At 37.7% G+C, this 25999-nt stretch overlaps 1 protein-coding gene across 1 annotated transcript in view; it reads right to left on the bottom strand.

The window, feature by feature from the left end:
• Nucleotides 1-1512: 1512 nt before the first annotated feature.
• The window catches only part of RAD23B (RAD23 homolog B, nucleotide excision repair protein), a 45244-nt gene continuing 20757 nt past the window's right edge, over nucleotides 1513-25999 (bottom strand). The window contains exons 5-10 of the mRNA XM_082613841.1: nucleotides 21397-21452; nucleotides 14675-14802; nucleotides 11264-11396; nucleotides 9767-9894; nucleotides 8258-8428; nucleotides 1513-2862 (exon numbers count right to left, since the gene is read on the bottom strand). Of these exons, the coding sequence (XP_082469967.1) occupies nucleotides 2749-2862; nucleotides 8258-8428; nucleotides 9767-9894; nucleotides 11264-11396; nucleotides 14675-14802; nucleotides 21397-21452 (730 nt within the window). The 3' untranslated portion in view covers nucleotides 1513-2748. The remainder of the gene's footprint in view (nucleotides 2863-8257; nucleotides 8429-9766; nucleotides 9895-11263; nucleotides 11397-14674; nucleotides 14803-21396; nucleotides 21453-25999) is intronic.

Here is a 25999-nt window from a genome sequence, read left to right as displayed (position 1 = left end):
ATGTTCACCAATTACTGAAGAAAACAGAAGGATCAGTGATAGAGGCACCGTCAACTTCCAATCTCAGATTCCATATGGTAAAATCATTTAAAAAATGAGAAATGCCATGTTGGATATATTGAAAATATTTTATAATTAATTCTCTAGAATCCTAGCCACCTAGTACAGGAAAAAATTGTATGGTGGAACACTTCAGTATTTTTTTTTTTAATAAATTTATTTATTTATTTATTTTTGGCTGTGTTGGGTCTTCGTTTCTGTGCGAGGGCTTTCTCTAGTTGTGGCAAGCGGGGGCCATTCTTCATCACGGTGCGCGGGCCTCTCACTGTTGCGGCCTCTCTTGTTGAGGAGCACAGGCTCCAGACGCGCAGGCTCAGTAGTTGTGGCTCACGGGCCTAGTTGCTCCGCGGCATGTGGGATCTTCCCAGACCAGGGCTCGAACCCGTGTCCCCTGCATTAGCAGGCAGATTCTCAACCACTGCGCCACCAGGGAAGCCCCACTTCGGTATTTTTAAACAATGTAAAGACATATTTGACTAGGGGATGGCAATAAGAATTGAACAAATATAAACCTAAGCTTCCTCATTTTCCACAGAGCAACACAACAATAAATATATTTCAGGAAACAGATGACAGAATACCTCAAATGCAAAATTCCAAAGTCATGTAGTCACTTAGATTAACCAAAACTGTTTGTAAATTAAAAGGTCACAAAAAGCCTATTTCTTTCATAGCGTCATGGGTGATTCTTTAAGCAGATAAACAAAGTACTGTAAAGAATGGTCAAAACTTGGCTTGAACTGTCTTCTGGTAATTATTAATCCCACTATTTGTAGTTTTGTTGTCCAAGGACAAAAGCTCCATGTGATCGATCACCTTCTGCTGTCACTTTCCAGAGAAAAGAGAGGCTGCTGCTGGTTGTTTTTTCCCTTTTCCAGCTTTCACTATGCTCTAGGCAATTAGTGGCAGATAAAATATCGTTAAAATATCCCATTTTCTCACCAGAACTGCCACCCCTCTTCCAACTCATTGTTCTGCCTTGAAAGATGAACATATTTAGAAATCCTCATTTTATTCTGAGACATTTCTGCATAATCCATTATAAAACATACAGGTAATACAAAGTCCAAAGGTCCTGTTGTGTTTATGGAATAAACACGTGAAGATTAAACTACATGATAACACCATGGGGAGAAATCATGGTTTCATTTATTTTCATGAGATAGTTCATGAGTGCATGACGTAAAAGCTTAAAAGTCGTCACCAAACTGTGCTAAGTATTATTAAGAGATTATGCAGGAAGAAATCTGTGCAAATTCATCTTCTTCACTCAGTATCAGATAGTAGGAAAAAAAAAAACATTTCTTAGTTTTTTTTTATATTCAGGAAAACAGATTTGAAAAACTGAGTAAGTAGACACCTGCTCCCTCTTTATGATCAAATAACAATGACAATGAAGGAGATTCCAAAGAAAAAAGCTGAGATGAAAAAAATCCAGATAAAAGCCAACACTGCTATTAAGATTTTTCTTTTAATATGCCATGAGATATCTTGATTGTATATTTTCCAAAGTACTTTTCCAGCCGCATCTCCCAACCCTTCCAAAAGATTTCTCCAGTCTGTCCAATGCAATAAAGGAGGCTAGATTATAGTTCTGTCCACCTTCTCTTTTCGAAAGCAAATAATCCTAAATGACTTTAATGGTCATACATTCTTATCTAATAAGGAAAAACATTTACAAAGATCAGAAACCCAGTTTTGAGACATTTGCATTAATTTTGAACTGAATCAGCATTTTGTGGGTTTTAAAAAAGGCAGCAGTTGGAATTCACGACTTGCTGACAAACACATTTCTGCTGAGGGAAGGGGAAGACGGGGATAGTGAATGCTGCATTTCTCCATTGGCCCCAAAGTGCTAATTCCACAACGGGATACATCAAAAGCAAACATGCAACTGTGGTTTTAAAACTTTTTACTGCAATATAACAATGAAGTAAACAGTAATTAGACACCTACCAATTTTCCCCCCAAAACAAACCAAAAAAATGTAAACAGGAAAATAACTCTGCCTATACTTGTACAGCTTCTCAAATCATGTTAGAAGGGTCTCACATTCAATGATCAAGAAATTTAAAATAGTAGTAATTATTTTCATTTTAAGAAAAGATTCCCCCCTCAACCCCAAGTATTTATCATGAAAGAATGGGATTTCTTACACATTAATTTTATACTTATTTGAAGCAGCAACAATAACCATCAATAATTTGGCATTTCTGTTTACAGTTGCTCCAAATTTTTTTTTTTTTAAATTTCACAAAGCCATTATCCAGTGTTGCCATAAAATAGGGACTGTAGATTCTAGGTAGCAAAGATTCTTTCTGAAACCACTGTTAAGTCAAAGAAATATAAAGCAGGGCATTACACTAAATTTCTGGATCTAGTACACTAAAAAGAGTGAAACCTAGGAAAAGTTACCTACTGTTTTATAGAGGAAATAAAGACCTGCAAAAGCTGACTTTTGGTTGTATAATATTTTACACGCTGTGTGGATCTGCGGCATCTGCTAATTGAAGCAGACATGCACGGTATTTATCCCTGCCCTGTATCCTAGACCCCCCTCCCCACCCCCAAGAATCTACTACCTTATACCAAGTATTGTGGATATGAGCCCAAGTCATCCTAGACAATCCAGTGAACAAAGTTAGTGTAATGCACTGGTGTGAAGTGTGAGATAAAAAAAAGTCCCTTTCAATCTTCATCAAAGTTTTGCTGTAGAAGAAAATTGGCAGCCAAGTTCTCATTCTTCTCACAAGCAAAATATGCTTGTATCACAAGTCCTTCAGGAAATCCTAATGCCTTTAACTGGAAGAAAAGAAAGAAAACATATTATGGAGTCTAGCATAGCGCTACTGACAGATCATCGCTTGAAAACATACTATAAAGGACACAAAAAAGCTTGAGAATTTTACATGAATTCACCCCTATCTGAATATGGAGTCACTGCCCAATTCAAGGGGCTAGATAGAACCCAGGCCCTTTCCTGTAACCACCTACAAATTCTTTGTTCCCAGTTAAAGCTATTAGGCTAACAGATACTTTGATAACACTCGTTGGCATTAACACTAGAAATTAGTTTCTGTGGTGGTTTAAAAATAAATGACTTTACAGAAATATGTAAATCAAATGGCTTTCAGTACATAAGTGGTGAAGCTATGGATGAGAGCAACCAGAGGATGCTAATTATTTGTAAAGAGAGCCACATCTTTCATTAGGGTCATATATTACTCTTAACCTCCTTGCCTTATGCAACACTTCATACTACAAAAATGGGTGGTCAATTATTAGTAATATTACATGATATATTTTTGAAATCAAGACATATGGTGTTCGATTTTTATTTGCTTAATTTTTTTTTTTTTTTTTTGCGGTACGCGGGCCTCTTACTGCTGTGGCCTCTCTCGTTGCGGAGTACAGGCTCCAGACGCGCAGGCTCAGCGGCCATGGCTCACGGGCCCAGCTGCTCCGCGGCACGTGGGATCTTCCTGGACCGGGGCACGAACCCGTGTCCCCTGCATCGGCAGGCGGACTCTCAACCACTGCGCCACCAGGGAAGCCCTATTTGCTTAATTTTTATAGCATTTTAAATGGTGATACGACCCATTTAATTTTTGTCTTCCTAGTCTATTAAAAATCACTTGTAACTCAGTAATTGCTGCTTTTAAAAGCCTTTAAACACTCAGGTCAACTGTCTAATTCCCTAGGTACCACACATTTGTCAGCCAAATGTTATTTATGAACCCCCTTCCTCAACTGTCTCAATCGTCTTGCATTAGGCTATATCAAGAAATGACTTTTAAAAACTGGGCAGAAGTCCCAATTCAGCATGATTATATTCATCCATGAAAGGAGAAGAAACTCAAAAATGATTTTGTTACCTAGGCCTTTTCCAGATTAAAGCTGGGCTAGCTGAAGTAAAAGGTAGATAGGGCACGATCCAACTATATTGCTTCTACAAGACACACTTTAGATTCAAAGACACAAATATGCTGAAAGTAAAAGGATGGAAAAAGATATATACCATGCAAATAGTTACAAAAAGAGAGCTGAAGTGGCTATATTAATATCAGACAAAACAGACTTTAAGATTAAAATTGTTACTAAAACAAAGGACATCTTATGATGATAAAACAATCAGAAAGACTTCATTATAAACAAAGAGAACAGAGCCCCCAAATACATGAAACAAAAACTGACAGACTTGAAGGGAGAAATAACCAATTCAACAATAGTTGGAGACTTTAACATCCCCACGTTCTATGATGCATACGAGAAGGCAGAAGACTGACAAGGATATAGAAGACTTGAAAAATACTATAAACCAACCAGACCTAACAGGCATTTAGAGAACACTTAACAACAGCAAATTATACATCCTTCTCAAGTATACACAGAACATTCTCCATAAAGACCATGTTAAACCATAAAACAAGTCCCAATAAATATAAAAGGATTAAAATTATACAAACTATGTTATCTGACCACAATGGAATGAACTTAGAAATCAATAACAGGGCTTCCCTGGTGGCGCAGTGGTTGAGAGTCCGCCTGCTGATGCAGGGGAAACGGGTTCGTGCCCCGGTCTGGGAGGATCCCACATGCTGCGGAGCGGCTGGGCCCGTGAGCCATGGCCGCTGGGCCTGTGCGTCCAGAGCCTGTGCTCCACAACGGGAGAGGCCACGACAGTGAGAGGCCCGCGTACCGCAAAAAAAAAAAAATCATTAACAGAAGGAAATTTGGAAAATTCATAAATGTGGAAACTGATACAATCCTAAATAACCTACAGATGAAAGAGAAAAATGACAGAAGAAAACAGAAAATAGTCTGAGATGAATGAAAATAAACCCACAACACACTAAAACTTATGGGATGCTGCTGCAGCAGTGCTTGGAGGAGACCTCCTGGCTGTAAATATCTACAGGCATACCTCAGAGATACTGCAGGTTCGGTTACAGACCACTGCTATAAAGCGAATATCGCAATGAAGCGGGTCACACGAATTTTTGGTTTCCCAATGCATATGAAAGTTACGTTTACACTATACTGTAGTCTATTAAGTGTGCAGCAGCATCATGTCTAAAAAAAACAATGTACATACTTTAATTAAAAAATGCTTCACTGCCGAAAGATGCTAACCATCATCTGACAGCACAGGGTTGCCACAAACCTTCAATTTATAAAAAATGCAATTAACTGCAAAATGCAACAAAGTAAAGTACAATAAAAAGAAGTATGCCTATGTATTAAGACAGATATAAAATCAATAATCTAAGCTTCAACCTTAAGAAACTAGGAAAAAGAGGAAACTAAATCCAAGGCAAGCAGAAGGAGATAAAATAGAGACTAGAAAAAACCAGAGAATCAACAAAACCAAAAATTCTCACTTTTTTTCTTTAAATCAACAACATTGACAAACCTTTACCTAAACTGACAGGGAAAAAAAAAGAAATCTGAGGATTCAAATGACTAAAATCAAAAATAAATGTTGTAACATTACCACTTTTTATAGAAATAAAAACTACTATCAGGGAATACTGAGAACAACTAAGTTGTTGTATGCCAACAAACGAGATAACACATATGAAATAGACAAATTCCTAGAAAGATAAAAGCCACCCCAATTGACTCAAGAAAAAAAGGAAAAATCTGAATAGTCCTATGACAAGCAAAGAGATTGAATTAGTAGTCACAAAACTTCCCCAGAAGCCAGGCCCAGATAACTTTACTGGTGAATTCTACCAGCCGTTTAAAGAAAAATTAACACCAATTCTTCATAAACTCTTCCAGACAACAGAAGAGGAGGGAACTCATTCTGTAAGGCCAATATTACTCTGATACCAAAACCAGATGAAGACATCACAAGAAAACTACAGACCAATATTCCTTATGAATATAGGTGCAGAAATCCTCAACAAAATACTAGCAGGCCAATTCCAGCAATACCCCAGGAATGCAAGGTTAGGTCAACATACAAAAAATCAATCAGTGTAATAAGGCATATTAACAGAAAAAGGGACACAACCACACGACCATCTCAATCAACACACAATTTGACAAAATCCCACACCCTTTGTGATAAAAACATCCAACACACTAGGAATAGAACTTCTTCAACCTGATAAAAGGAATCTAATGAAACGCACAGCTAACATCAAACTTAATGGTGAAAGACTAAATGTTTTATTTTCCTCTAAGATCTGGAACAAGATAAAGATGTTGGCTCTCGCCACTGCTATTCAACTATACAGAGGCGGCTCCAGATAGGACAATTAAGCAAATACACACACACACACACACACACACACACACATATAAATAATATGTAAATATAAATAATAAATAAAGGACATGAAGATTGAAAAAGAAGTAAAACTATGTCTACCTGCAAATGATATCTTACATATAGAAATCCTTAGGAACACACACACAAATTATCAGAATAAATGAGTTCAGAAAGGTTGCAAGATACACAAAATTAAATTGTATTTCTATATAACTAGCAATGAACAATCCAAAAATGAAATTAAGAAAAACAATTCTCTTTATAACAGCGTCATAAAGAATAAAAATACTTAGAAATAAATTTAGCAAAAGAAGTACAAACTGAAGACTAAAGAAATTTCTGAGAGAAAGTATGGAAATTCAATATGGAAAGACATCCCATTCTGTGTTCATGGCTTGGTAAAGACTTAATATTGCCAACATGGCAATACTCCCCAAATTGATCTACAGAAAAAAAACACAGTATCTATCAAAATTCTAGCCAGTTTTCTTTTTGCAGAAATTGGACAAGCTAATCCTAAAATTGATATGAAATTGCAAGGGAACCACAGAGCTGAAACAATCTTGGGAAAGAAGAACAAATATGGAGCTCTCACACTTCCAAATTTCAAAACTTACAAAGCCAGAGTAATCAAGACAATGAAGGATTGGCATAAGGATAAACATATAGATCGGAACAGAACTGAAAGCCCAGAAATAAACCCTCACATTTATGGTCAACATATTTTCAAACAAGGATGTCAAGACAATTTAATGAGGAAAGAACAGTATTTTCAATAAATGGTGCTGGGGCAACTGGATATACACAGGCAAAAGAAATGAAGCTAGGCTCCTACACCTCACACCATAAACAAAAAGTTAACTCGAAATGGATTATAGACATTTTACATTACGTAAATGTAGTAAGAGCTATAAAACTCTTTGGAGAAAATACAGGCTTAAATCTTCTGACCCTGGGTTAGGCAATGTTCTCTTCTATGACACCAAAAGCACAAGCAACAACAACAAAACTTTCTCCAACACAGAAATCAAGATTCGATAACTGTAACCTCAAAACAAAGTTGCTCTAGAACAAGTGAGGCAACTGTCTCTTGTCACTACTATTTATCTGAGGGGGAAAAATAACACTGCAATATATAAAGTATCTTTTAAGAAATACGTAGTTACAAACCTGAACACCTGATATGTTCGTCATAAACAAAGACTAATTATAGTTCCAATCATTTTCTAAGTATTAAGTTAAAATGCACTTCCTCTGATTTCCATCTCAAAACACTTTGTAAGATAAGACAGGGCAAGTACTATGATTTCCTATTTACATATGTTAACGATGGGGCCCAGAGAAAAATGAGTGACTAGTCACACTACCATAAAAACTAGGTTACTGCAGTACCACAACCTGTATGGGCAGACATGACAAGGATGAAAAGAGAATCAGGATACCAGGTTCTGATGTTTACTATACATGTATTTTATGAAAATATTCATATACATATCTATTTACATTTTAGAGGCAACAGTGAAATAAAATTTGAAATATAAATTAAAAATGGATAATCTTGAATTGGGCATATACTTTAAGATCATTTTTTCTTACTGAATTCTAAAAGATCAATGAAAATTTTAGTTTCTTGATATATTGATAACTATTTCATGCTAGACCGGTATCCAGTGCTACTCCCTTGGCTTCACAAAGAACACAATGGAGAGCAGGGCTGAGAAGGGACTGTCTCCACTGCAGTCCCTAGGTTAATAATGCTCTATTTGGCTCTGTCCTGTAAGAGCCATCTACCGTGATGGAAATACTCTATATTTGGGCTATCCAGTGCAGAAGCCACTAACCCCATGTGACTACTGAGCATCTGCAATGTGGCTAGTGTGACCAGGAACTGAATTTCTAAGTTTTACTGAAACTCACCCTTTCTATAGCTTCTTTTTCCTGAGGCGTTACTTGAATGTAGTTCATATGACCACTTCCAGCTTCTGCAATTCCTCCACTGCCACCTCCACTGCCTCCTCCTTGACCACCAGCTTCTTGAACTGGTTCATTTAACATCTGAATAAAATGCTCCTGATGTTGGCTAATTTGCTGCAGTGATTTGAAGGACAGAGAAAAACAAGACATTGATATAAAGTATCTTCAGGAAAATAAGAATTCTAATACAAATAAGAGAGAAAGCTATAACTTTGCAACTGCATTATTTTAGAATGATTCTGGATTATCCAGTCTTTGGAAGGATAGGATTTCTTGTACATTAAAGAAACTTCGTATTTCTGAGGTAAACAGTGAAGAATTAAAAGAATCCAAATTCTCTTTCATAAACACTCCCACTCCCCCCGTCATTGTTAAAAAACTACTTGATGTATAAGAAAAAATAGAAGTTATATGTATGTGTATATATATATTTTATCCTCCACACTAGTACGCAGTAGAATGCTGTAACAGGGATCCGTGATCCCCGGGCCATGGACCGGTTCTGGTCTGTGGCCTGTTGGGAACTGGGCTGCACAGCAGGAGGTGAGCGGGCGGGTGGGCGGGCAAGAGAGCCAAGCTTTAACTGTATTTTACAGCCGCTCCCCATTGCCCCCATTACCGCCTGAGCTCCGCCTGTCAGATCAGCAGAGGCATTAGATTCTCATAAGAGCGCAAACCCTACTGTGAACTGCTCATGCGAGGGATCCAGGCTGCATGCTCCTATGAGCATCTAATGCCTGATAACCTGAGGTGGAGCTGAGGTGGTGATGAGCAGCTGCAAATACAGATTATCATTAGCAGAGAGGTTTGAATGCACACAGCCCATAATAAGTCCACTGCTTGTAGACTCGTATCAAAACCCTATCAGTGAGTGGCAAGTGAAAACAAGCTCAGGGCTCCCACTGATTCTGCATTATGATAAGTTGTATAATTCTTTCATTATATATTACAATGTAATAATAAGAGAAATAAAGTGCACAATAAATGTAATGTGCTTGAATCATCCCGAAACCATCATCCCCCCACCCCGGTCCATGGAAAAATTGTCTTCCACGAAACCGGTCCCTGGTGTCAAAAAGGTTGGGGACCGCTGCTACACAAAACCCAAATATTTCATGACCTAAGCACTACAATAAGCCCACGGGTATGTTTTCTATGAGGTAGTGCGCCACCAGTAATAAGCTTGGGAAAGAGGGTCCTAGACAGTTAAACATTTCTTTTTGCTAGAGTTTCTCAGATTCTTTAATAAAGTGTTTCCCAAACAAATATCTAACCCAATCCCCACCCCCCAATTCTCGTTTTATCAGTACATCTATCTATAGCATATTCTACTGAGTGCAGCTTAGAAGAACAGTTTATAGAGTTGGTGAAGGAGAAGGGGTGCTCATGGACTTCTACAAAATGTGACACACTCTAAACCCATGTTTGGAAATTAACTGATTAAACAGTCACCTGCAGTAACTGAGGATTTTCTCGACCTATCTGTTGTAGCAATGCTGGAAGCAGGGAAGGATTCTGTTGAATAATTTGTCTCATCTGTTGAAACTGAGGCTGATTCCGTAAAAATTCAAGAGGGTGTCCTAGAATACACACGAACATTTTTGAACAAAAATAGCAATTACATATACAAACATAATCTAGAAAGAAAACTGTCAAGAAAAAATATGATTTGAATTCTCAGATGTATATAAAATGAAGTAAATAATGAAAACATCCTCAAACTGCACCAGCTCGCAAGTCTCATACTGCAGAAATTATTCCTATTAGCTAAGGTAGAGAGTACAGAACACTAAAAGAACGAAGTGTTCCTACAACTGCCCTGGGCGCTCAATATTATCAAGTAACACTAAGAACTCGTGCCCTTCGTGCACTCTATCAAAATAAAAAGTATTAAAAGTTGTTCCTGACGCTCAAAAGTTCCTAAGAAAAACATACACCAGGATTAAGAAACGCAAAAAACTTACCTACTTTAATTGCATACAAAAGAATTATGCTTTTGAGGTTACTAAGAGTGATGAGAATTTTTTAGATGTACACTGTCATCTAAATTATTCAAGACAATCGTTCAAATTAAAAATGGCCACAGCATATGGTTATTTATTCTTCTTTGTGTAACACCAGTTTTACAGAAGAAAACGAGACTCAGAAACTAAGTTACCCAGTAACTGCCACTGAATGGGACAGCACCCCAAATGTGAACCAAAGCTGTGGCCTCTTCTTCTATTTCCATGCTGAATCTCAGGAAATGAGAGCCTATCCTCCGGGAGACTGCACACGAAGTGCTTAGGGATTTCTGTCAACCAGAGATGACTGCCATAATTAGAGCTAGAAAATACATAAAAGAATGGTCTCTTCAAAAGTAACAGTTCGAATTACTTTATCAATTTTACAGAAGAAATAATGAAAGAGGACATTAAATAATTCCTGGGACTACCACGGGCTCCAGGCTTTGCTTTCTAGTCAAACTTTTGCCAATGGAAGAGTGGGTGCTGTAAAGACACCTGAATTCAAGCTCTGCTTTCACCTCTAGATTCAAGATATTAAACCTCCCAGGTTTTATTTCCTTGGTTCTATAATAACCATTATGATCCTACTGGCTTTGAAGACATTTACTGGGAGAGAAAGAGACAAGGTGAGCAAACCGTTCCAAACGGCTTCAGAATATAACACTAAATGCAAACTGGGAAGCATCTCTTCCTTAGAATAAGCTAAACAGAATATGCCCTTTACCAAAACTGCAGTAATGATGTTTCATGTAAGTGAGAATATCTTTTAAATCCACTTAGTATAATTTCTTTCGGGCCCTTCTCTAACACTGAATAGAGAATTTGTTTTAAGAGTTACTGAGATGCTCTGGGAATGAACCTCATCTCAAAAGTATCTCAGATTAAATTATTTTATACTAAAGATTCAGGACCATTTCCTCCCCATTGAAAGATTCCACTTTACCTCCAGAACTTGTTGTCGTAGTTGTTGCTGTCGTCGTTGCTGCAGCTGCAGCCACTGAAGACTGAGGAGCCCCAGTACTTGCTGCTGGAGGGGGGTCAACCACAGCCTGACTTTCTCTATCTCCGGGAATTCCCTATAACACAATTTCCAAGCTTTAAAATAGCTCAGCATTCAAAGTTAGTTACACAGAGTAAGAGACTTATGAATCTATTTAATATCCTTGTCTAATTTCTAAAAGCATCAAACAGATGTCTGCTTCAATTAAATGTAAAGGATCAAGACATATCTGAAATCTTCACATATTCAAATTAGATTAGAAATGGGCTCAATGTGGTATAGATAAACCCATACTACTATAATATACAGTAGCATTGTCCAACAGAACTTTCCATGATGGAACAGCTCTATATCTATGCTGTCCAATAAAATACCCATTAGCCCCAAGTAGCTACTGAGAACTTGAAATGTGGCTAATGGTACTAGGACACTTAAAATTTTAACTTACTTTTAATTTTCTTTAATTTAAATAGCTACTTGTACTTAATAGTACTCAACAGCTACCCTATTAGACAGTGTAGATCTAGGATATAAAGTAAATAATTTTGCAATTAAAAAAATAAATCATGAAATGTTTATCCAGCAACACGTTAACATCTAACACCAAAGTATCAGGCAAGACCCTAAACTTGCACAGAAGTAATGGTGTCTAACATTATAAGGCTAATTACTTAAATTTTCAAAATATCAACACAAATCTTATTAAAATTAGACATATCTGGCTTTTATGTTATATGTCACTCTAATTGATTTTTGAACCTCACAGAAACTTTCACCAGCTCGGTGACAGAAAGGATTGTATTTTTAACCCTAGCCTTAAGATCATCCAAAGAGATTTTGATGCACAAATGGCAGCTGTGAAGTGATCGCTGGAAAGAGAGTCTAATGGAGACAGAGCAGGTGATGACAGCGGCCAAGCGAGGAGGATGTCCTCTACTGCTCCACGGCTCTGAGAGAGCGTCATCCAGAAATGTATCACGTACAAAAACTTAAAACTGATTATTCAGAAAGTACAAAAAGTGAAGGGAGTTCCCTAGCGGTTCAGTGGTTAGGACTCCAGACTTTCACTGCCAAAGGCACTGGTTCAATCCCTGGTCAGGGAACTAAGATCCCACAAGCTGCATGGTGCAGCCAAAAAATAAAAATAAAAAAAGTAAATAGGTATAAAAGAATCTTAAATAATTAAGTATTTAGGTAATGCTTTTTCTAAGTTTGTGGCATTTATCTTCTGAAGTTATTATAACTTAAAACTGCACTAAGATTTTTGGAACACCCCTATTTTGATAAATGATTTATAAGACTTCTCATATACAACTTATTAAAGTCTTTATGAAATCTTCATAGATTTTGGAAGGAGAATAAAGGAGAAAATATTGCATTTGAATATGCGATGGTAATAGTAATTGCATCCATTTCCCAGTAAGTCAGAATCCAAAATCGTAAACATATGAAGAATGAACGGTAATAAACAGCAGGATAATGGCTGCCTATATTAGAAGTTTATTGTAGGCATTGCAAACAAATGTTTTTCACAATCCACCAATTCAAACCCTTAGATGAGGAGCTATCAAGTGCTAACAAACTGTATAGAGATTGAGGATCCAAAAGCCTCCACCAAATTCTCAAACAAGTTTGTTATACTAAAAAGTTCATCACCATTGCTACAGATCTACCTCAAATTCTCACACATAGTATTTAGCCCTTTATTAGATCATTATTTCTCCTTTCCCATACACTCACCCTCACTTATACAGAAGTGTCAAAAACTAGTAACAGTTAAAGGTAGCCCCTTTTTTCCAGTCTATGAAACAAACAGTAAATATATAAAACTTTAAACTGTTTCATGAACTTATCTCTCATCTATTCACTTGTATTTGATGCCAAATAGCAGCAACTGTGAAAAGAGTGATTCATTTCTTTATAGCTCAAAATTTCAAATCTATTAGATCAAAATATTTGATATCATTAAATTTATGCAGAATTCCAAATCAGGTATAAATTAAAGCCATTCAATGAAAGGAAAGGCAATATTTTAATGTAATATGTGTTTTGGGGGGGAGGGGAGGAATGAGCGGCAACCACAAACAGATCCACAGTAACTATCAATCCAGTATGATTGATTCCTCAATTTCAAACAAAATGATAATTAAATGAACTGCCAGCATTTTAAAGACTCTCAAGAGGACAATGGGAAAAAGAATTCAAATGATAAAATGATATGCTAAGAAAAGGTTTTGTGAAGCTCATGCAAATAAGTAGGCAAATGACTGGTGGTGGTGAAGCACAGTTATCTGCTCATGACAGGGACTCGCCTGAAACTACGCTCTCAAAAGGAGTTTCTAACAGACGTACAACTGGAAACAAAGGAATGGATTAAACTTGTGGATGGTATTCCCCAAAGAGTTAGGATCTGAGATATTTAAGGCAATTAAGACTTTTGATAATATTCCAACACACCAAAGAATTATAGAATAAAACGTTAAGACTAAAACGTTAATCCAATGTTATTGCAAACTTCTACACTTTGCTTTTGACCCACGTCACATTTGTAAAACAGACATTCATTGTCATAAAATATCACGAGTTTCAGTCCATGCCCACAACAATCTATTTCTCAAAAACCTTCATTAGTAGAAAACAAAACCCAATAATTTATTCAAGATTCCCTCGACTGCTGACTATAAATAAGCTAACAATTCAAATGCCAACAGAACCAGTCATAATATCATACATTAAATTAAATGCATGATGCTGTCAGGTAATAGGGAACGGACAGGAAGACAGTGAATTAGAGTCTACAACCTAAAACTTTTCCTAAACGCTTGTGAAAATCTGGGATCCGAGTTGTCCAGATAAACCTGATTATCTGAACTTTTAAGTGAAATCTCCCAGTTTTTAAAAGCTGGCAACTAATTAGGAAATTTACACATAGTACAAAATTTGGCTTGGGCTTCCAACTTGAAACTTTTGCTCTAAATAGCACATCCAGGATTATGCTTGGCAGGCAAAAAGCTACTAAAATGTTGGATTCAATTAGATTTAAAATCTGCCCCACCCCTACACCTCTAACACACAGCTGTCATCCTTTGAGGGTACTACTCCAAGTGGATAGCAAATTTTATAACCCATTTAGCCATGTTGTTTTCTAATTGAAAATCCTATCAAAATCTTTTAGAAGAGGTTACATTTTATTAACACAAAATGTTAACATACTAAGAAAAATAAAAGCATTATGTAAATTATCTAGCATACATTATTATTATCTTCTGAATTGTTACTGTCCCTTTAAAATCTCTGTTTCTTTGAGATTTTGTTCTTAAACAACTAGAACAAAGAAAGCAAAATGTTTCTCACCATTAAAAGATACTCCACTGCTCTGTCAGGGTTGTTGAAACTGGCTCTCAGGGCTGCAATTACTTGCTCTCGTTCGTAGCCCATTGACATGATCTCAGTTACCATATTCTCATAAGACTGACCTGTCACTAAAAAAAGGTGTGTGGGGGTGGACGAAGGGGAAAGAAAAAGAAAATTTAATAAATAAACAATCTCCATGTAATCTGAGTGCATATATGTATACACTGCTTCAGGCACTACAGTGCCAGGAATACACAGATGAGTAACAGTTATCAACTACAACATATATGTGGTAGGTAGAATAATCCACCCCCTCCCATCCCTGGAAACTATAAGTAAGTCAGGTTACAAGGCAAAAGGGAATTAAGGTTGCTAATCAGCTGACTTTAAGATAGGGAAATCATCCTGGATTACCTGGGTGGGTCCAAAGTAATCATAAGGGTCCTTAAAAGTAGCAGGGAAGCAGATGAGAGGGTCAGAGAAACAGACGTAAGGAAGAGAGGACAAAGCAGGGTCAGAGATGCTATGCTGCCACCTTTGATGACAGAGGAAAGGGATATGAGCCAAGGTATGTGGTCAGCCTCTAGAAGTTGGAAAGGACACAGAACAAATTCTCCCCTAGAGTCTCCAGAAAGGAATGCAGCCTGATTTTAGCCCAGTGAGCTCCATATCAGACTTCTAACCTACAGTACTATAATAAGATAATAAATCTGTTGTTTTATACCACTAAGTTGTGGTACAGAGCAGCAATGGAAAATACAGTATGTTTAATACACATAATAAAAATATCAAGTGCAAGTGTAGCACAAACATAGAAAAGAATTAGCAAGTCAGGGCAGGCAAACTGGAAGAAGAGACAGATGAACTGATTTTTGAGAGCAAGTAGCAGGGACGCGTCACGAAACCAACTGTGCTGTAATAAGTTGTTTTCCTTGGACACCTGTCGTTATCAAAGCAGAGGGGAAAAGGAGGTTGGAAGCTAGAAAATTAGAATGTCCCATACTGTATAAAACTGGTACAATTACCCCTGTAAGGCATTTCCCACAGGATCTCTCCAACTCTGACTCACTCTTCATGGAAATGTCAGACAACACTCTGATTTAAAGAAAGCCAACTCTCTCCCACTAAACTTAAAGCTACCACACTTCTTGTCCATCTCCCACCCTTTCCTGCCCACCTAATTATCTTGATCAGCAGTTAACTATGTCCTAGAATGTCATCCTAAAAACAAAAACACGCCTCCCTTGACTGCATCCCAATTCTCTTTCAGGAATTGGTCCATCCGTCTGCTCTCCTCCCTTCACAGTCATAGCTGTCTGTACATGCTGTGTCCACTTCTCACATTGTGCTCACTCAACTAATACCAGCATGTGACTCTGGATCTCAAAGATTCCCCCTCAAGCATGCCCCACCATTTATCATCTGCCTTCTCCACTTCAATTAGCAGCACCTCTATCCATCCAAGTGCTTGAACCAGAAACCTTGTTGATCTAAATTCCCTTTCCCCTCCTTCCACACCTAATCCACTAGCATACCTGGTAGGTCCTATCTCTAAAATATATCACAAACCTATCAAGCTTCCTCTTTCTCCCTGCCTTCACTCAAGACCAGTCCACAACAATCTCTGGTCTAGATTATGCCCTGCTTCCTCTCCTGCCCCCAAGTCTACAATCCATTCTTCAGCCAGTTGCAAAAGTGAGCTTTTAAGAAAGAAAACCTAATCTCATTTTGGGCTCCCAACCTCAACAACCCTGCATGTGCCACTCCAACCAATCCATTTCTACTTGCTTCACAAGTCACAGCTTCTGCCCCAGGACTTTCACACACACCAGGCTTCTTTGATGGTCTGTTCCTTTACATGCTCCAGTTCTCAATTTAAATACTACAGTCTCAGGGCTTCCCTGATGGCGCAGTGGTTGAGAATCTGCCTGCTAATGCAGGGGACACGGGTTCGAGCCCTGGTCTGGTAGGATCCCATATGTCTGTGAGCCACAACTACTGAGCTGCGCATCTGGAGCCTGTGCTCCGCAACAAGAGAGGCCGCGATAGTGAGTGGCCCGCGCACCGCGATGAAGAGTGGCCCCCACTTGCCACAACTAGAGAAAGCCCTCGCACAGAAATGAAGACCCAACACAGCAAAAATAAATAAATTAATTAATAAATACTATAGTCTCAGAGAGGTACTGCCTGACTAGCCTAAATATAAGTGCCTTTTATTCTTCTTTATGGAAGCCATTAATTTTTAAAATATCATTTATCATGATTTGCAATTTATTTTATGTTTCACTCTATTTTCTTTCCCCCATCTGAACACAGGTTCAACCTTGCAAGGGACCGTGCCATTTTTGCTTTACTGTTTGCCTGATATACAGGTGACAAAATCAGTTGAATGATTTTTTTCTGCAGAATTTTTTATTTCATATAGTATATTACACTAAAACTCTGGTCTATCTACCCCCCCAACCCAGTTTCATTGAGAAATAACTGACATACATCATTGTATAAGTGAAAGACATAGAGCATGATGGCCTGGCTTACGTATATTGTGAAATGATTACAACAGGTTCAGCTAACATCCATCTTCTCATATGGATACAACAAAAAGAAAAAAATTTTTTCTCCTTGTGACGAGAACTCAGGATTTACTCTCAACAACTTTCCTATATGCCATACAGCAATGCTAGCTATCTAGTCATCATGTTGCACATCCCTAGTATTTATCTTAAAACTGGAAGTTTGTACCTTTTGACCATCTTCTTCCAACTTCCTATCCCCCATCCTCTGCCTCTGGAAACCACTTTGAGTTTGATAATTTGTTTTGTTGATTTGAAGAGTCTACATATAAGTGAGATCCTATAGGAGCTGTCTTTCTCTGACTTATTTCACTTAGCATAATACCTTCAAGGTCCATCTATGTTGTTGCAAATGGCAGAAACTCCTCACTTTTTATGGTTGAGTAATACCCCATTATGTGTACACACACACGTACACGTACATGTACACACACACACACACACACCCCGCTTCTTCATCCATTCATCCATCGATGGACATTTAGGTTTGTTCCATGTCTTGGCTATTGTAAATAATGCTGTTATGAACATGGGATGCAGATGTTTTTTCAAGTTAGTGCTTTCATTTCCTTTAGATAGATTCCCAGAACTGGAACTGCTAGATCATATGGTAGTTCCATTTTTAATTTTTGAGGAACCACCATACTGTTTTCCATAGTAGCTGCACCAATTTACAATCCCACCAACAGTTTACAAGGGTTCCCTTTTCCCACATCCTCACCAGCATTTGCTATACCTCATCTTTTTGATGATGGCCATTTTAACAGGCCCAAAGTGGCATCTCATTGTGGTTTTAATTTGCATTTTCCTAACAACTAGTGATGTTAAGCATCTTTTTATATACTTGTTGTTTTTTTGTATATCTTCTTTGGAGAAATGTTTATTCAAGTACTTTGCCCATTTTAAATTGTTTTTTTTTTTTTTTTTTGCTATTGGGTTGTATGAGTTCTTTATATATCATGGATATTAACCTCTTATTATATACATGGTTTGCAAATATTTTTTCCCATTCCATAATTTGCCTTTCTACTTTGTTGATGGCAAAATTTTCAATAAAGTTATCTAATAACTATGAAAGCATAGCTTAAAAAACTAAGTATCACTCACCAAATTCAGCATTTGATACCTTGTTTAGAGTAATGACCTTTCCCTACCTATTCCATAAAGTACTTAAGCTATTTTTATCTTTTAAATTACCCACTGATATAATTCTAGCACAAATCACTCAAGTGCCAATATACTTTCAGTAATCTAGTTCCCAGAAACAGAAAATATTATCAATAATAAACAAAATTAAGAGTTGTGGAGTATCGTAACTGTACTCTTTTAACATAGTGTTTCCCATTCAATTCTTACAATCCTTTTAAGGATTATGAGGCTGAGGCTTAGAAAGATTAACAATTTGATCAACGGCTGTTAATTCATGGTGCAGAGACACAAACACAAGCTGTCTAGACTCAAGAGCTCCCATGCCTCTCCTTGATGCTATGCCTCCTAAAATCATGCTTCTTAGTCAAGTTACAAAACCTCAAAAGAAATGCCTACACTCAAGTTTGATACTCTTTAGATCCTGAAAGTGTGAGGGAAATGACTCCTAGAAAACTTAGGGGGCAATGAACAACATGAGACAGAGCTAATGAGACTGAAGAAGCAGTGATGAAGAAGATGTCATTAAGAATGAGTTCTGGGGGACTTCCCTGGTGGTCCAGTGGTTAAGAATCCGCCTTCCAACACAGGGGATGTGGGTTCGATCCCTGGTCGGGGAACTAAGATCCCACAGGCCGCAGGGCAACTAAGCCCGCGTGACGCAACTGAGCTCACGCACCACAACTAGAGAGAAGCCCACGCGCTGCAACAAAAAGCCTGCACGCCGCAAAGAAAGATTCCGCATGCCGCAACTAAGACCCAACACAGCCAAAAATAAATAAATATTAAAAAAAAAAGTCTTGTACTTATCTTCTAGGTTAGGAGGTGCTGTGAAAGGAAAAATGACCTCATTTAGATTTGCCTTTTAGAAACTCCACTGTGGCAGGGAATAGACCAGTTAAAAGAGGGTAACAGAAGAGCATCAGTAAGGTAAGGACATGAACCAAGGCAATTAAGTGGCAGTAGAAACAAATATTCCAGAGACTTTAGGAAGGAGGATCAATAGGACTCCTGGCCTCACTGGGCCGAGAGGCAGAGGGTCAAGGTTGATGCCAATACTTTGGTAGAGAGTGGAAGATGATGCGAGCAAGAAGGGAACAAAGGAGAAGAATCAGATGGGGGAATTAAAAATTAATAAATTTGGAACCTCAGGAGTTTGTGGAGGTTATAGGTTTTCCAGCTGGCAGCTTAAAGAATGAGTCTGGGAAGTCAGAGGGAGATATGTACTAGAGTTTTAATTTTGAGAATCCTTGTAGTACAGTTAACCCTTGAACAATATAGGTTTGAACTGTGTAGATCCACTAATAATCAGGTAAGTCTATTCCTAGTACACTACTACATGATCCATAGTTGGTTGAATCTGCAGATGCAGAACTGTGGATACAGAGGCCTGACTGTAAAGTTATAGATGGATTTTTGACTACATGGGGTTGGTGCCCCTATCCCCTGTGTTGTTCAAGTGTCAACTGTATATGGGTGGTATTTGCCATTCCTATAGTCTGAACTTTGAACTATGACCTAGAGCAGAACCAAAGAAAACTCATACATTTAAAAGCCAGGTGAGATAGAAAGAATTAACCAGAAAGCCTGAATAGGAAGAGTCAGAGGTACAGTTCAAGAAAAGTGTGGTGTCACAGAAGTCAAAGAAGAAACATTTAAAGAAGCAAGGTATCAACATAAAGACTGGATAAATTAAAGATGAAAGAGTAAAGGGATCCCGAGACCATACAGTTGAGAACTGCTGTTCTAAGAGATGCAAGGTGTAAAAGGTAAGACACCACCACCAGAGACCAGAGCAGGAGCAACTAGAGCTGTGGACTCCTGGGCTTCCACCCAGCAGCATCAGTGCATTCCAGCTGAAGCAGCAACGGCAACAGCCACAGCCTCCGACAGCAGCAGGGGCACGTGGACAGAGCCCTTTACTCATCTCTGGGTAATCTTGAGCTGTTCCAGCACCTCTGTAACAATTTCCTAAGATTAAGCCTTTTCGTGTTTGAAATAGAGTGATTTCTGTTTTCCTGATTGTTGGACACTAACTCATATGAAGCAGAGTAATCCCAGAAAACAGTCTCTCAAAGATAGGAATGTGGGTTTGGTACATCCAGGTGATCTTAAGTTGATAAAACAACTATTTTGCCCCTATGTGCTATGGGAAATCAGCCAGTCATTTTCCATGGCAATGAGGGCACCATGGAGTTCAAGTTCAATTAGGTCAGAGGGCCAATCCCATATCTTGTGAGATACTACTGCTGTTGGAACCTTGCTGCTGTAGCAGCTAAACAAGGAATCCAGAAGCCCATACTCTACTGAAGCTGCCATTCCCACCTGTTCCCAGTCTTCTACCTCCCTACCATTTCCAGTAGTACAGAAGAGTACCAAAGGGCAGGAATGGGGTTGCCATCCAACAGACCAATAATGAGTACTTATAGCAGGCACTGTACCAGGTATAGCTACAATGGGAAAATGGGCAAAAAACCCCAAATTGATTTTGACAGATTAGGTGTGAAGGGAAGGATGGAAAGACATTATTCAACAGGTAAAACTGAAAGTCGGGATAAAAAGGCACTTTCACTGCAAGTACAATACAAGCAACAACATGCAGATGGGGACCTATAAGGCTACAAGGTGGAATAAAGGCTGGAGGTGAATAAAGATGAAATGTGAGACAGATTTAGTAACATCTTATACTCATTTCAAAGATACTTTGTAATAAACCTGCACACAGATCAAACTTTGTTAAAACCTCATTTAAAACCCACATTTGGAAAATGGAAAATTATCTGCTTTAAGGAAAGAAGTATGCTTAACTCTAACAATACAATTTAAAGGATTCAATATATAAAACATTAACTTACAAAAGTCTTTAGTAACATCAACTGAATTATCTAAATCATTTAGCCGCTTGATTGTAAGCAACCATGGAAATGAACATTTTCATGATCTAGAAAAATGAAACTTAAACCTCCTCCCTCTTACAAGGTAGTTTACAATGTAGATACTTACCAAGTGCACTTGTTGCATCTTCAAAAAGGTTTGACCGAGAAGAATCACCTGATGTACTGTAAAATGTTTTTAGAAAATCATGTATCAGAAAGTATGTAAAATTTACCTTAAAGTTTAGTAGCTATCCAATTTGTAGAGACTCTCTGATTTTAACTGAATGTAGAAGTCTGGCTACAGTGTTCAAAAAGGCTTCCAGATTAAACCCCAAAGCTTTATCCATAACATTTACGGCATGGGAAGAATTTTCAATTTTAATACTCATTCTGTTCTGCAAATCCATCATTTAAAATGTCCAAAGATATAAAAGAACATCCTTACAGAGAGCTTACCATTTAAGGAATACAAAAAAGATAACATACAACTAATTCCCTGAAAGAATTTACAAGAAAAATTAAATAAACTATAAGTCAAGTCACAGTAAAAGAAATATCAGAAGCTGTATATGATGAACAGCACATGCAGAAACTGCATTAGGCTGGAAAGGCCTGGGAAGTCTTTACATAGCAGAATTTCATTTAGGTCTTATAGTTAAGACTAAGTTTTGTTAGGCAATTGCAGAAGATGAGTCTAGAAAACAAAGAAGACACAAACACAATAATGAAAGACTATAAAGAGAAGACCGAAGAAAAATAAACTGAGGTTTACAAAAGTGGTAAAGGCAGCAGTTAGCAGTTTGGAGTAAAACATACACACAACACAATACACACATACACCTCTGTCCCAATTTTAGAAACAAAACACAGTAGACTTCAGTTCCTAGAAAACCCTACAAGCATAGTAAGAGTAACGGAAATACCTAAGTTTGAATTCATAAATTACTTTGTAAGCCTCAGTCAGTTCTTCACCAATACAATGAGGTCAACGATGGTACCCAGGTATCCCCAAGTGCTGTCGGTAGGGTTACTGCTGGTAAAGTGCTCAGCAAAGTGCCTGGTATCGTAACGCTCAACATGATTGTTATGATTAAGACAATCCTTTGGTATAATTTTTAACATGTCTTCATCAACTAGATAGTAAAATTAACATGTAGAAGGCAAACTTTCAAAAAGAACTATATACTACAGTTCTATACTATATATATAGGACAACAAATTCTCCTGCCTTAGACCTGACCTGGGTCTTGTTGTGTGTTTGAACAATTACTGCATGTCAGCAGAACTACAACTGCCTCAATTTTCCCCAGAGGTGCATAGTATTCCATTTAATTGACCAAATTAAACTATAAAGACATTTTTTGTTTGGTTTCCAACCTTTAAATTCTTTCTGTAGTCAAATGTATTAATCATTCCTTTTATGACTTTTTTGGGTTAAGATTATTTTCCCATGCTCTCCTCTAGTTTATGGTTTCACTTTTACATTAAATCTCTATCCATCTAAAATTTATTTTTATGAGTGTAAGACGTGATCCATCTTTTTTTACCTCCAGATGGCTAGACATTTATCCTAATAGCATTTTCCCCACAGTGGTCTGAAATTAAATTTTTATCTTATATTAAGTCCCTGTATGTATTTTGGGCTGTTTCTAGACTACTATTTCACCAAGCAGTCCTTCTAGTTAAGAGCCATACTAAATTGTAATCATTACCATGCATAATACATTTTACTATCTGGTAGAATTAGACCCCTTTGTTACTGTTCTTTTATAGAACAATTTGTGCTATTTTTGCACTTTGTTTTAAAATTTCTTTTTAAACATTACAGATAAGACTGAGATACCGTTTAACCACCATTCAATTTGATTCTGCCTCAACACTCCTCCCCTCCCCAATTGCAGAGGAAACAGCTTTATCAGTTAGTGTGTTGTCCCTCTGCTACTGTTTTTCTACACATTAATATGCCACCCACAGAAAATATGCAATGTTATGTGGCTTTTGTTTGGTTTGTGGTTACTGCCTACACTGTTCTGCAATCTGCTATTTTCATTTGATAACAAAGCCTTGAAACCACATTTGTTTAATATGCATATATACTGCATACTTTAACTGGCCTGTAGTACTGGATATCAGAGCTCCTCAAACTTTAGGAAGCCTAAGAATTCACCAGGAGAGCTTGTTAAAATACAGATTTCTAGGACCCATGCCCAGAAATTCTTATTTAGAGGTCTAGGGTGGAGCCTAATAATTAATTTCAAACAAACTCCCAGTGGTGCTGATGTTGCCTATTCACTACCACACTTGAATAGCACAGTTCTCTAATACAAATAACATGTCAAGTCATGCCCTTATTAATGGATATTTAGGTTGGTTCCAATTTGTCCTCAATTACAAGCAATACAGTCCTTGTGCACAAGTGCAGTTTTTCTAATGTAGATATCAACAAGTGGAATTTGCACTGCAATATGTGGTTTTTAAAGAACAAAACTGACCTAAAGAAACAAATCCCTAATAATGAAATGTCAGGCCAGGGTGATAAACTTTCTGACACTCCTCAAATTCATACCAGCGTATCTCCTGATAATTATCTCACTGAGTTCTGTGCTTTGTAAGACACTAATGTTTTATAGCACAAATGAAGAAACTAAGGCACATTTAAGCAGCTGGTTTTCTGAGCTTCCCTCATCCTTCCCTTTCTGTGCTATCCTTCTCTGAGGTGTATAATTTGGGGAAATAAGAGTATAGGGTTGGGCTTCCCTGGTGGCACAGTGGATAAGAATCCACCTGCCAATGCAGGGGACATGGGTTCGAGCCCTGGCCTGGGAAGATCCCACATGCTGCTGGGCAACTAAGCCCGTGTGCCACAACTACTGAGCCTGCACTCTAAAGCCTGTGAGCCACAACTACTGAGCCCACGTGCCACAACTATTGAAGCCTGCGTGCCTAGAGCCCATGCTCTGCAACAACAGAAGCCACCACAAACGAAGAACCAAAAGCAGCCATAAACAAACAAACAAACAAACAAACAAATAAATTTATATTAAAAAAAAGAAAAGAGTAAAAAGTTGGTGTACAAAGCCCAAGGAAGTAGGCAACTCTGGAGTCTGCTTTTCTGACCATCAACTCCTTTATGTAATCTCTATGGGTCTGAAAAGATAATCCTGACTCTTGAGAACAGATGAATAAAACTGTACCCCCAAGAAGAAATAAAAAGAATAGAGATAATAAAAAAACTTGAATTGATGATATTAGCACATTAAAATGGATTGATCAATTTGGAAATTCTTACACTATGGAGCTTTTTAAAAGGAGCTTAAAGCAGTTAAGAAAATAAGATATACTGTACCAACTCAAGACATATTTAATTAAGTTTACAATGATTAAATGATTTGGAAAACCAATTTGTGAAATTTATAAGTTCCCTCCCATACACAGAAAAGATGTAACAGCCTTCTGATGCAATAACATAGGCCAACTCTGGGTTGCCTCCCACTAGTTAAGGGTGATTGTATGCAATTCTAGCTGTACATGGGAGAAGTACCAAATTAGGCAACAGCGTTTCAGAATGCCTAAAGCAAAGTACAGCAGGCTGACATAGGGAAGATATTTTACTATCTGAACCTGTGTTCTCTTGGGGAATTAAATCCTTGAAAAGAGGCCCTAAGCAGCAACAAACCAGGTGACTCAAACCCCTCCCAACATGGTTGACTGAGTCAAAGAAACGGCACTCAAAGACAGAACACTAAAATGAAAGATGATGAGAAAGAATTCATGATTAAATTCTTTCTCATCATTGTATTTATCACAGACATCCTTCTATGTCAGTGTTTCCAAATGCTGCATAGTTTTCCATTGTGTCTGGTCCTGATTCCAGGACTCTACTGCCACTGAGGTCCTGAGTTGCACCAAAGTCACAAAATACAAACCGCTTGCTTCAGTGCCAATACATACTGGACACAAAGCAACTCAGGCTCTCAGATAAAGAAGAGATTCCCGTGTATGACTTCCAGCCAAGAGAACTGAAGCATTGTTTTGGTTATTTTATTTATCATTGGGGGAAAAAAGCTTTGTCACAAACTACTCAATAATCCTAACTGCCAACTTCCCACAGTAACTTTTTTTTGCTCCCAAAATATCCCAGCACTTTTTCTTCTGTTCTAAAGATCTACATAGGCAAAAACTTAAATTTCTATACAACTTCACAAAGATGTAGATACTTACTCAGCACATACTGTGCGCCATGTGCTATTCCATATCTTTTACACTTATTTCACTGAATCCTTATAACAACTCGATGAGATAGGTCCTGCTGTCATCCACATTTTACAGATGAGGAAAAATCCAAAGACCTTAATTTCTTTTCTAAGGTTAAGACCTAACAAATGTTAGACCCAAACACAATACTATGTAGCAACTGGAAAAATCTACTGACATGGAAGGATGTTTATGATAGATGTGACAATAGTCAAAGAATATAGGTCAAATATAATAATGATCGGGGGACAAATGTCAAGTTATTTATAATGTGTCAAGCTATAATATACTGTCAGATTATTTTATAATTCTTCTTCTTTTTGGTTATTTGTATTTCCTAACTTTTCTACACAAAATGAGTAATGACTTTGACCCCTTTCCCTTCACCCTGGGAGGAAAAAAAAACAATGCAGAGTATACAAATTCAGATTACAGAACAGACACAAGCCTACTGCTTTAGTCAGGGTTCAAAGTTT

Source organism: Mesoplodon mirus (assembly GCF_964341445.2).
Source record: "Mesoplodon mirus genome assembly, chromosome: 1".
In the NCBI taxonomy this organism is placed as follows: Eukaryota; Metazoa; Chordata; class Mammalia; order Artiodactyla; family Ziphiidae; genus Mesoplodon; species Mesoplodon mirus.
This window is presented reverse-complemented; position numbering and strand designations above follow the sequence as displayed.